This window comes from Mastigoproctus giganteus, chromosome 1, assembly GCF_048544385.1.
Source record: "Mastigoproctus giganteus isolate SK-2022 chromosome 1, ASM4854438v1, whole genome shotgun sequence".
Lineage (NCBI taxonomy): Eukaryota > Metazoa > Arthropoda > Arachnida > Uropygi > Thelyphonidae > Mastigoproctus > Mastigoproctus giganteus.
In genome coordinates this window covers 38,292,280-38,306,133 of record NC_143575.1, presented here as the reverse complement: position 1 = coordinate 38,306,133, position 13,854 = coordinate 38,292,280, and the positions used below count along the sequence as shown (strand labels likewise).

Below are 13,854 nucleotides of genomic sequence, written 5' to 3'. Positions count from 1 at the left end.
TTATTTTCCAAATGTAGAATCTTGGATTTGGCAGCATTAAAATGTAACTGCAACCTCTCCAACCATCCATTTTGTGAGATAGGTATAAAAAATATTGCCCAAGTTTAATGGAATTGATTGACAGATCTTTCTGAAAGAGCCAAATGTAAAATTTCATGAAAGGAAAGGAGATGAATTGTTACACGTAACATACTTGTTGAAGTTAACAGGCACTATATGCATTTGTGAATCTGCTTAAATAACTGATATTTTAGATAACATACCTGATGAAAAATGGGATTTTTTTTCCAATTGGAAGAAAAATTGCATCATCTTTATCTGTATCTCTAGTTAAATTATACAGCATATTTAATTCACTGAGTATATTAGTAACATTGAAGTTCTCTATTTAGATTTTATAGAACCATAAAACTCCAGTATGTCTAAAAGACGATATAGTTATTTTTAGTATGAACAGTTAAGCTTTTAAAAATAGCCCCCCCCCTCTTTTTTGCACAGATTATTGCTGTTTCACTGTAAATGATATTTTTATTTTATAATATATTTTAATCTGCAGGTATGTAGAAGCAAAGGCTGACAGAGTTACTGTAGTATTTAGTACCATATTCAAAGATGAAGATGATATCATCATTGGTAAAGTATTTATGCAGGTATGTATCCTTTTTGTGTTGGAAAAAAACTTGGGCAAAGTACATAGTAACTTTTTTTTTTAATTTGGTTCTGCAGAGCTCTTGCTTATTTATTTATTTTTATTATTATTATTTTATTTTTTTTTTTTTCAGTATACTCTAACAAAGAATATTGATCCAAAAATAGTTTGCATATATAAATTTGACTTTTTCAAGATCAAGTGAAATCAGATCTTTAATTTCACTAAAACAAGTGAAATTTCTGTTTTACTTGTTTCTGGCCTGATTTTATTAAATATTTCATTTCTGCTTTTTACTTTCAAGATAGTTATTTTTTATCGAAATTATATAAGAACAGTTTGTAGACATCGGTTCTGTCAGTTTACCTGTGATTTATTCTGAGGTCCCATAATATCTTGAATATGAATAGTACAGAACCCCAAATTAAATCAAAGGTAACCATTTTAATTTTTACTGATTTTTATTGTTTTTAATAAAGCTTTTTTTTTTTTGTCAAACAACTTGCTTAAACTAATATATGAAAGGCACATACAACAGAGACAAGTAAATAAATTAAAATTCAACTAATTTAGTGTATGTAAGAACAAAGCCTACTTAAGTTAAGAGCTACATAAAATATAGTTCTTGCATAATTGATTTAAAAAAAAACACATGGTTGTATCAAATGGAAGTTTGCCAGAAAAGGTAATAGTCTCCATAACTGCATTGGCTAGCCACCAAGCAGCAGCTTGCAGTATTGATTATCTCAGTCAGGTGGCTGATAAGTTAAACAAGATCTTTGCATCTCTTTCACTGAAGAACATAGATAGAAGCATCTTTCCTGAAAGTTTGTTAATGAAAGGGAAATGTACAGATATCCATCCCATTCAAAGGAGGGGGGGGGGTCTCTGAGCAATCAGGACAATTATAGGCTTGTAAATCTGACATCTGTGACAGGAAGAATTATGGAAGCTATGAATAAGGAAGCATTGCAAGGTCACCTTAATAGTCATAATATTAGAAGTCACAACATGGTTTGGTTTTGTTAAAGGGAGGATGCTGTCTACCCAGTCTGAGGTAGTTACAGAAAAACTGGATGGAAGGAAGAATCCTTGTAATTTAGATTTTACAAAGGCCTTTGATAGTCCTGTCATGAACATCTTGGGCATAACCTGAAGATGTGTTACACTGGAGTGGTTTACCACAGTAGAGAAAGGGAAGGTTGACTGATAGAAAATTAAGAGTAGTTATAAATGGGCTATGCTCTGACTGGGCTATTGTTATGAGTGGAGTTCCTCAAGTTTCTATGCTATATACCATGTATTCTGGCAAATAAATTGATTCTTGCATATAAGTTGACTTCTATTTTTTGCCTTAAAAATTCAAGTCAGCTTCCTTTTTTATAGTTATCCTTCATGTCTCATTTAGTGATGTATTACAGTAAAATCTGAATTAAAAACCAATCTACTTTTTAATTCAGTTATTTCTGCTCTTTCTGTCACACATATGCATTATTGGTTTTTCATCCAATTGCATGAAAACCACCTGGCTTTAAGAGCCATTTTCTTCCAATTTAATGGAAGAAAAATTGGGTAATTTGTCAAGCAACCTTTGCCAGCAGCTGACTAATTCAGCTATAGTTAAAGCCCAAAAAATGTCTCTGCCTTTCCCAGTCCAGATTGATTCAGTGTGGTTCAGTTCATAGGTCAAGCTGGCACAATGTACATTGTGACATTTTAGTAAACTGTAAAGATAATGGTAAAATTATACCGTACTCTCTTGTGTGGAAGGTCACAAAACCAAGCCTACAGGAATAGGCAATGATTTTACATTGCTCTTGTTGATGCCTTATGTGTACATTATGTAACCAAGTCATTCCTTATTGCCTGTTTGGTATTGCATTTAAATTGACTTCTCTGTAAATAATGCCCCAATACAGAAGCATGTTTGCTATAAGAAATTGACACCCCTTGAAAATTTACTTTTCTTAACCTTAAAAACATAACTCCCACCAAATTCCATGAATCGATGAACAAATTCTTGAGTTTTAAAAGGTAAGAAACTATCTATGATTTTATTTAAAAAAATTTATATGTAATAAATTATAAATGTATCTATATTAATTCTGTCTTTCTAACCCTAACAACATATCTTTATTTCAAGTTTAGGATTTTTATACTTTGCATATAATAAAATTTTAGACAGTTTTTAAGAGCTTCAGAGATCAACTTATGCTGGAATATGTGGCATTTTTTTATTTATTTATTATTATTATTTTATTAATGATATCAGTTATAGTATCGCAAATTCTTGCCAAAATTTGATGATGTTAAGATGGAGAGTGTTGTTAAAAAGGGACAACCGAATTGTATTGCTATAGCAAGGTTTGGATAAATTATATAGCTGGTCTGAAAAATGGAAATTAATCTTTAATGCTAGTAAATGCAACAGCAGTCTTAAATTAAATTGTTAGTTGAAGCTAACACATGCAGCACTTTTGAAAAGGATCTAGCAGTTGTAATATGGTCTGTTGCAAAGTTTGCTTTGCAGTGTAATAAAGCTGCTGGGTTAGTATGTGGAATTCTTTCATTGATGTAGAGGAATTTTGCCAGTAGAGCTAAAGAGTTGATTATCCCATAGTACAAATCAATGGTCAGTCCACATCTTGAATACTATGCACAGGTCCAGAAACTTCATTTCAAGAAAAATATCTTGCTTGAAAGGATACACAGAACAACAACAAGACTGGTTGTGGATGCAAAGAGATACTCTTGTAGGAAATAGTTCCATTTCTGTAAGCTACACAGTTTGTAAACCAGGTGTCTGCATGGGGATCTCATTTGAGGCCTTAAAAGAGTTGATCAGATTTAATGGCGGGGGCAATATTTTCTCTTTCTAGGATGACAAAAAAAGGGGACATAGGTTCAAATTAAGGAAAGCTAGTTCTAGACTATTATTATAAGAAATTTTACTTTTAGTCAGTGAATTTATATAGATTTAAAGATTAGATAAATATTTAGAAGAAATAACTCAATTAGGAAACAACTTTTTTTTTTACTTTGCTTCCTTTCATCATTTTGCTATTTTAATACCAATTCTAATAATGCCATTAATGTCTTTGTGGTGGAACACTCACTCAGGCAATTCATAGTAATATTTTCACAGTGTGAAAGATCGGTGCCATTATGAAAAGCAGATATGGCACAAATTTAACAGCAACCATTGCATATTCAAATCTTGGATCAGAAGGCTTTGGTATGATTCAGATAGGATATTAAAGAGAGATTTTTTTTTCTTTAACCAAATCCCAGATAGATTTGGTTAATAAGTGAAAATCATTACAAATAGGGAGCTGCATTTCTTTTGTTTACAAGTTCTTCAGTTCATTCACATTTCCACTTATTTTGCATTAGGGAGCCTGTCCTGAATAATTAGCATTCTACATAAGTCATTGCACTGTTAAATAGTAGCTTGCAAGATCTTCGAGAGTATCTGAATAAATTAACTAAATAATGTTGCTTGAAAATTAGCCCACGTGAAAACAGGTTATGAGAGTTGATAGAGATCAGAAAAATTTAGAGTATAGACTAAACTGGAAAACTGAAACAAGCAGTAACTTTGTCTATCTAAATACAGGTTTTAAAGAAATTGGAAAATTAGACCTGTAAGTAAATAATAGACTGAATACAGCAGGAAACCAATTAAATAAATTCATTTGGAGAAAAATAAAAATTAGATTTTAAAGACAGTTTTATATAGTGCAGTTGTTAATCCTGTTTGAACCTATGGAATTGAGTAAGTGTGTTTAGGGTCAAGCGGTACCAGGGGTTTCCCCCATCTCCGTGTAGTTTACATTGTGGGTGAACCAGTTGACTGGAAAAGCCAGAGATTTAAAAGTGTATGGACTTTGTATATGTGTGATGCCTTGTACCATTGTTCATCTGGTCATTTAGCCGCCAGACCCCTACTGAGGCCCGACGTTGGATTGAGTAATGGAATAAAAAGAATTCACCTAGGGTGGATGGAATCTATCTAGTTATATTAAAGGCGGCAGAAAAGGAAGTAAGCAAGCAAACCCTTAGCCATAATCATGAGAGCTTCCTTGGACTCGGGGGGAAGTACCCATGGACTGGAGATGTGATCCCAATTTCTAAAGGAGGATCGAAGGGTGACACAAGTAATTACAGACCTGTTAGTTTAACTTCTGTTCCAGGGAAATTAATGGAGGCACTGGTTCAAGAAGCACTGCAGGATCATCTAGACAAGACTTCAGTTATAGTTCAGACACAGCATGAGTTTGTTACGGGGAAGTCTTGTTGACCAATTCGATTGGATGTGGTCACAAAGGAACTGGATGCAAAGAATAATTTTGATATCATATACTTGGAGCTTAGGGAGGTTTTGATTCTGTTGTACATGGAAGACTGCTGCACAAACTGGAGCAGTGTGTCATTGGAGGCAAATTGCTGCTATGGATAAAGGGATGGTTGAGTGGGAGAAGACAGTGTGGTAATCAATGGCCATTGCTCTTCGTGGACTAATGTTATTAGTGGAGTCCTCCAGAGTTTGGTGTTAGGTCCATTGTTGTTTTCTGTATTTATTAATGATATTGATGATGGAATATCAGGCTTAATGTCTAAGTTTGCAGATGACACGTAGGTTGGCAGGGTTGTTAATGACAGAATGCTACTGCAACAGGATCTAGAAAAGTTGAGCAGATGGGCTGAGAGGTGGCAACTGAAATTTAACATTGACAAATGTAAAGTATTGCATATGGAAAGCAGTAACCCCAGAGTAATGTATCAACTGTGTGGTACTGCACTGAGGGTGGTAGAGAATGAAAAGAACCTGGGGGTAATTGCGCAGTTAGATATGAAGTTTTCTCAGTACTGCAGACCATCTGCAAGGGTAGCTCATGGTATCTTGTCAATGATATACAGGAATTTTTCTATCAGGGAAAAGGATGTGATTATCCCCTTGTATCAGGCAATGGTCAGGCCACACCTTGAGGACTGTATACAGGTCTGGAGGTCACATTTTAGGAAGAATGTAGAGCTGCTGGAACGAGTACAGAGAAGGGCAACAAGATTAGTGAATGGAACAAAGGGTAGCTCTTAGGAAGAAAGGCTTAAGTTTTGCAGATTACAGTGTCTCGAGACTAGGCACCTGCGAGGTGATCTGATTGAAGTGTATAAGGCCTTGAATTGTTTGAGCATACTCAATGCTGATGGGATTCTCTCTTACCCATATTAATCTTCTGAGGGAGCATAAATTCGGATTGAGGAAAGACAGTTGTACAATAGATGTGCGGAAATTTGCCTCGAGCCAGCAGGTGGTTGATTGCTGGAACTAACTTCCATTTGTCGTTGTGGAAGTGGACATAAATAAATTCAAGACAAAACTCAAACAATTGGAGCGAATGGATGGGTGAAATGGGAAGGTGGGGTGTTTTTTTTTTTTTTTTTGGCCAATGCTGTATGAGCTTTCTTGCATCATATGCCTCTACTAATGCTAATTGAACTAAGAGATGGATGCAATGGCAAATTAAAAATATGGAAATAAGAAAAAATTTTTGGATATCCAAAATTTGAAGCGACAGGACATCTTGGTGTTCAACCAGATAGAGTTCAAAAACAAGTAGACTCCTCTCGTTTTGAAGATGTGGCTATGGCTGTCGTCGATTTATCAAGTCAATCTCCATGTGGTAGAGCAAGTGTGCCACCTGTTTCTTGTGAAGTGGACATGCCGTATTTCACTGTAAGGCTAGTAATGCATCAGGTGTTGCGGTACTATCCTTACAAGGTGCACATGCTACAGCAGCTAAAGCACGGTGATGCAGATATTCGTTTCACATACGCACTTCAGTTTCTGGCGCGAATGACAGTGGATATCACTTGGCCACGGAACATCCTTTGGAGTGGTGAAGCTGACTTCTGCTTAAATAGACAAGTGAATACGCACAACTGTTGCATTTGGTCAATAGAAAACCCTCGAGTTATCCAAGAGGTCCCATTGCATTCTCCAAAAGTGACAGTGTGGATTTACGGCCACATTCATGATTGGGCCATTTTTTTTGAACAGGTAACACTGACTGGACCCCGCACCTGTTTCCATCACTGGACAGTGATATTATGAAATGTTGGCAAATTTTGCAATACCAGAGCTGCAGCAATGTGGGTGCCTTCAGGATACCATATTCATGCAAGATGGTGTGCCACCCCACATTCACTTGTTTCTAGACATCTTGGCCACCCCGATCACCGGACCTCACACCGTGTGACTTCTGGTTGTGGGATTTTTTGAAGAACCAGGTTTATCGGGAAGGGTGTCAAACTCTGGCAGATCTGAAGGACAGCATTAGACATCATGTACTGGCTATTCCAGTTGACATGTTACGTTCTGCTGTAGAAAATGCTGTTCTTCGAATGGAAACTGTTGTTGACCAAAATGGAGGACACATTGAACAATTGTAGCACTGTTCAAGTGATTTGTATTTCCACAGTGCCATATAGTGACAAATTTTGTAACTTTTTTTTTTTTTTTTTTCCAGTAAATGGCAAGTGCATTCTTTATTGTTCCTGTGGTCCAAATTTCTCTTCAGTTCGAGCCCTAGAACTCACTCCAGAGCCCTCTACATAGGGATACTTTAATTTTAACAATCCTTTGTGTGTGTGTGTGTGTGTGTGTGTGTGTGTGTGTGTGTGTGTGTGTGTGTGTGTGTGTGTGTGTGTGTGTGTGTGTGTGTGTGTGTGTGTGTACACACATTACATGTATTCCCACAATAATTTTAATAATGAAGAGACAAGTTATAATGGCATGTTTCTCAACAAATAATACTGGTGTTTTTTTTTTTTTTTTTAGAAAAACGTGTTTTGTTTTCACTTTCTGAGTCATCAAATAGTTATGCTTTATTTTATTCCAAAATTCTATAGGAATTCAAAGAAGGTAGGAAGGCTAGCCATACAGCTCCTCAAGTGTTGTTCAGTCATAGGGAGCCACCTTTAGAATTGCAAAATACAGATGCACGGGTTGGTGATAATATCGGGTACATTACTTTTGGTGAGTGAGTATTCATTTTAATAGTTTGCTTTCCTTGAAATCTTACAAATTATTTTTGCGAATATTAGCTTAACCAGATATATATATATATATATCCATTTATGCTAAGATCTTATTTTTTTATGAATGGTAGTCAAAACTCCTAGATCCACCATTTTTCAGCCATTACATTTACTAAACTGCCAGGTAAATGCAGTAGTCTTAATGCCCAAAAGCAGAAAAACTTCCATGAACTGGCTTGGTATTATCCCACTACTTTGAAACATATGACATCATATAACCTGCCATTGATTTAGAAGATAAGATAAGAAATTCTTCCTACTTTCATATTTGAAAAAGGTCAGAACAGCATTAGCTATTTTATAATTTTTAATTTGTGAGAATTTTAACATTTGTTTATCAACTGTGTATAGTATATTTTGGAAGGGGAAGTTTTATTTTATTATTTTTATATATATACACCGATGAGCCAAAACATTATGACCAGCGAGTTGTTACTCAATTCGAAGCAACTGCAGGTGAACTATGGCACGTGTGCAGGTCGGGACACTGTATGAAAAACACTTGATACTGAGCTCCGTTAAGCAGTGTTACTCTTGTTCTTCAGATGGGAAAGGCAGCAGACTTAAGCAAGTTTGACAACGGCCAAACTGTAATAACCAGATGACTGGGACAGAGCATATCCGAAACGGCACAGCTGGTGGGGTGCTCATGGTCAGCCATGGTAGTGGTAGTACCTACCGAAAGTGGTCGGAGGAGGGAAAACCCACGAACCGCCAGCGAGGTGTTGGAAGGCCATGGCTCATCGATGCTCAAGGTGAGCCAAGGCTCTCCCAGATGGTACATGGCAACAGAAGGGCGACTGCTGTGCGGTAATTGGAATGCTGGTGATGGGAGTAATGTGTCACAACACAGTACATCAAACCCTGCTGAAAATGGGACTGCATAGCCACAGGCCGCTTCGAGTGCCCATGCTAACAGCAGTTCGCCGGTGACAGTGCCTACACTGGGCATGCGAGCATCAAAACTGGACCTTAAGTGATTGGAAGAAAGTCGTCTGGTCCGATGAATCATGTTTCCTGTTGCACCATGTGGGCAGGCAGGTGCATCATTTACCTGGGGAGGTGATGGCGGCGGTGTCACGCTTTGGACGATGTTCTGCTGGGATACCTTCGGTCCAGTCATCCATGTGCCAGGCACTCTGACGTCTACCACCTATCTAAACATCATTGCTGACCAGGTACACCCTTTTCGTGGCAACGGTCTTCCCGTCTCGTATTGCCGCCTTTCAGCAGGATAATGCACCATACCACACTGCCCGGATTGTTCAAGACTGGTTCGTGGAACATGAGGAAGACTTCCAAGTATTGCCTTGGCCTCCAAATTCCCCAGACATCAATCCCATCAAGCATCTGTGGTTTGTGTTGGAACAGCAACTCTGTTCTGCAGTGTCTCAACCACGGAACTTACAGGAATTAAAGGATCTGTTGGGTTACGTGTTGGTACTGGATACCAAAAGACACATTTAGAAATCTTGTAGCAGCCATGCCTCGCCGGGTACGAGCTGTTTTGTGGAGGACCAACATCATACTAGGTAGGTGGTCATAATGTTTTGGCTCGTCAGTGTATATTATAGTATATAATACTTGTCCATGTACTGTATGTTTGCTTTCAATGTAGGATATATTTGTACATACTGTGCTATATAACAGCAAGCTGTAGTATTGAAATGCAGCAGTTTTGCTGTGTCTGTTGCTCATCTAGCAGATACAACACACATGGACAAAATTTTTACTTTCCTAAAATGGATACAACTCTACAACTCAGTTTAAACTTCAATCACAGTCATGCAGTTAAACTATGTATTTAACTTTGCCATGGTTTGGTGCATTATGCCCTTGTTTTCATTCGTGTGCCATAAAGCCCTTAAACTGCGTGTGTCTGTGTCTATGATATAACTGCCTGAAATATGGCAAGGGTTGAGTCCTAAGGTTGCCAGATTTGATTGTATTATATTTCCAAATTTAATCAAGAATTTATTTTTTCTTGAACTGTACCTATGCTTAATTGTTATGGTAATTAGGTTACTAAATTATTTGGTATGAATGCTATGAACCTTAGCTTTGCCTGTTATTTTTGCCCATAATAGCAGAAGTTTATTAGATATATATGGGGTTATTTCTTAGATATTTTTACTTTTGAAAAATAATTATGGTTACTGTAGTACTCATTTATACATATTACGATGTATGGTCTAACATATGACAGTCTTAGTTGCCAGTTGAATATATTTTTTTGCAACCATTCTCGTGACAAAATAATTTTGTGTGAAATTTTACAGAGAATTGTGTTGGTGACGATTAAAAGCAAGTCTCCATGCTTGTTTAAGATTGTCAGTAGTTTCATAGTGCTGCTGTACAGTAATCTTTATGAAGTCCTAGAAATTATCATATGTTGGTAAGTTTAAGGTGGCTAGTCAAATGGAGCAGGTAGAGGGTAACAATCCATAGCCAATCTGACATTCCAGGAAACCTCACTAAGGTATTTATTCCCTAATAGTGACTGCATAATGCTGGTGCTCTGTTTTGTTAGAACTGGACATCATCTTTACTTTCTAAAGATTTCCAGCTATGTGCAAGCTAGTTTTGCAACATGCTCAGATGTGTGTTGTCTAGCTGCATTAACAAAGAAATACAGCCAAAACTGCCATTTATTTCCATCCAGTGCTTCAATTCCTCTACAAAATATAAAATCTCCTTGGACTAGAATGTGTTTTGTAATCAGCAGGTCTGATATATTGCATATTCATCACTGAAAGCAACTTTGATATTGTATCAGATGTTCTAATCATCCCTGCACAGGTATCCCATTCTATCTGGTTTATATTGTCTGCTAATGCATGAATTAAAATAAATTAATCTTCATGTGTTTGCATTGCCGAACAAGGTATTCCAAGGTCTGTGGATGATCATTAATGAATACGTGGTAACCTTGCATCATATTTCACAGTAAATTCACACTGCTGATTTCTGGTTGATGGCCTTCCTGTCCTTGGATTATGTTTTATGCTTCCTGTTGCAAAGAGTTTATTTCTATCACAAAAGTGTCTACTTTGGGGGCTTCGTGTCCAAATTTTTGGCATCAATTGAACTGCACTTCTTCCTCCACTGCCTTCCCTGTATGCAGATGTTTGTGAGTCCAGACACTGACAAACTCCAATGTCCCATGGTGTAATTGCTTGGATCACTTATTGTTACCTTCATCTAACCTGCAAGTTTAGATATAGCACACACATAAAAAACATACTTTGGGTAACAAAGCTTGTGTTATATATTGTGTCACACATTGTAATATGTGTAAAAGAATAATATAGTTGTATGATAACCATTTCTGTAAGGTGTAAAAAGACATTATGCCTTCTCCTTGCACCGAACAAGGTATTCCAAGGTCTGTGGATGATCATTAATGAATACGTGGTAACCTTGCATCATATTTCACAGTAAATTCAACACTGCTGATTTCTGGTTGATGGCCTTCCTGTCCTTGGATTATGTTTTATGCTTCCTGTTGCAAAGAGTTTATTTCTATCACAAAAGTGTCTACTTTGGGGGCTTCGTGTCCAAATTTTTGGCATCAATTGAACTGCACTTCTTCCTCCACTGCCTTCCCTGTATGCAGATGTTTGTGAGTCCAGACACTGACAAACTCCAATGTCCCATGGTGTAATTGCTTGGATCACTTATTGTTACCTTCATCTAACCTGCAAGTTTAGATATAGCACACACATAAAAAACATACTTTGGGTAACAAAGCTTGTGTTATATATTGTGTCACACATTGTAATATGTGTAAAAGAATAATATAGTTGTATGATAACCATTTCTGTAAGGTGTAAAAAGACATTATGCCTTCTCCTTGCAGGTGAAGGCAACCACATGACAGTCATTCTTACTGATGTTACATGTGTTATGTGTGAGGAAGTTGATTAAAAATACAACAAATTTTCTGTTTATACCCCAGGACAGCCCTGTAGAGCCATTGGAATTCAATGCTGAGTGTCAGAAAATATTCAACCGAGTGAGGGGGAAAAAAAAAAAAAAAAAAAAAAAAAAACACGAATTCAGATTTTTTCTTTCTGGTGCCGTTTTGGAAATGTTATTGACAGCCACGTCTGAAGAGTAGTGCCATTATATAATCAAATGTTTCACTAACGTTTCAGAAGAGGTGCAAAGTGCTACAGTATCTTTCTTGAAGCAGTCATAATCAGTTGATGTTTATGAGACAATCCAAACAGAAATTCACAGATAGAAAAATATTAGGTAAGCTAATGGTTTAAAATCATGCTGTACTGGTAAACAATCGTATGGCTGTATTTCAGTATAAAATTTGTGTTTTGTCAGTGAAGTTTGATTCCTAGTGCAGTGTAGATTTTAAAAATAGCTCCTGCTTTTTTCTGTAAATCTTTCCCTCCTGTTTTTTGCTGGTTTTTGACCAAAAAACCTCTTCTGTTTTCTTCCCAACTACAAATACCTGATCTGCAGCTTTTTGAAAGTCAGAAATTGACAACTATCTGCATCTTACTGTTTATTATTATCTTTCTGTACATTAAAATAATTTTTTTCCTAGTGATATTTATTCAGCCAATGGGAGATTGATATTTGATATTGATATTTATTACTTAAGGCGGTCCCAGCCAACCAATGGCAATCCCGCTAGCCAATGGAAGAAGAGAGATGCGGGTTATGTGGTAATACATAACAGAAGCTTGTTTTAGTGTGGTAAAACAAGCTTCTGTTTAAGCGTGGTCACGCGCTATGTTTATTAGCATTAGTAGAGGCATTTGATACAAGAAAGCAAGCTTATGCAGCATCAGCCAAAAAAAAAAAAAAAAACCACTTCCACTTCACCCCTCTGTTCGTTCGAAATACCTGTCCAGCTGAGCCTTAAACTTATTTAGGCTATCAACCTCCACTACAAGGGATGGAAGTCTGTTCCACCAACCAACCACCCGCTGGCTAAAGGCAAATTTCTGCACGTCTATCCTACATCTGTCTTTCCTCAATTTGAATTTATGCCCTCTCAGGTGATTATTCTGAGCTAGAGGAAGAATCCCATCAGCATTGAGCATGCTCAAACCATTCAAGGCTTTATACACCTCTATCAGATCACCTCGCTGGTCCCTAGTCTCCAGACATTGTAATTTGCAAAACTTAAGCCTTTCTTCGTAAGAGCATCCCTTTGTTCCATTCACTAATCTTGTTGCCCTTCTTGAAATGAGGCCTTCAGACCTGTATACAGTACTCTAGGTGTGGCCTGACCATTGCCTTATACAAGGGAATAATCACCTCCTTATCCCTGCTAGAAAAATTCCTGTATATCATTGACAATACTCCATGAGCTACTCTTGCAGCCCGTCTGCACTGCTCAGAGAACTTCATATCTGCCTGCACAACCACCCCCAAGTCTCTTTCATTCTCTACCACTGTCAGTGTAGTACCACAGAGTTGATACGTTGCTCTGGGGTTGCTGTTTCCCATGTGTAGTACTTTACATTTGTCAATGTTAAACTTCATTTGCCACCTCTCAGCCCATCTGCTCAACCTTTCCAGATCCTGTTGCAGCAGCATAGTGTCAGTAGTGTCCTTGACAACCCTGCCAACCGTCTGCAAACTTGGACATTAAGCTTGATATACCATCATCAATATCATTTATAAATACAGAAAACAATAATGGACCCAACACTGAGCCCTGAGGGACTCCACTAATAACATTAGTCCACGATGAGCAGTGTCCATTGATTACCACTCTCTGTCTTCTCCCCCTCAACCACCCCTTTATCCATAGCAGCAATTTGCCTCCAATGTCACACTGCTCCAATTTGTGTAGCAGTCTTCCATGTGCAACAGTATCAAAAGCCTTTCTAAGATCCAAGTATATAATATCAAAGTTATTCCCTGCATCCAGTTCTTTTGTGACTGCATCATAGTATCCAATCAAGTTGGTCAGGCAAGACTTTCCCTTAACAAAACCATGCTGTGTCTGAGCTATAACTGAAGTCTTGTCTAAATGATCCTGTAGTGCTTCTTTAACCAGTGCCTCCATTAATTTTCCTGGAACAGAAGTTAAGCTCACAGGTCTATAATTACTTGTGTCAGCCTTTGATCCT

General features: G+C 37.3%; 1 protein-coding gene across 1 annotated transcript in view; it reads left to right on the top strand.

The window, feature by feature from the left end:
• Arpc2 (Actin-related protein 2/3 complex, subunit 2) overlaps positions 1–13,854 on the top strand; it is a 93,580-nt gene that overhangs the window by 50,468 nt on the left and 29,258 nt on the right. Inside the window, exons 6-7 of the mRNA XM_090379609.1 lie at positions 557–650; positions 7,562–7,688. Of these exons, the coding sequence (XP_090235735.1) occupies positions 557–650; positions 7,562–7,688 (221 nt within the window). The remainder of the gene's footprint in view (positions 1–556; positions 651–7,561; positions 7,689–13,854) is intronic.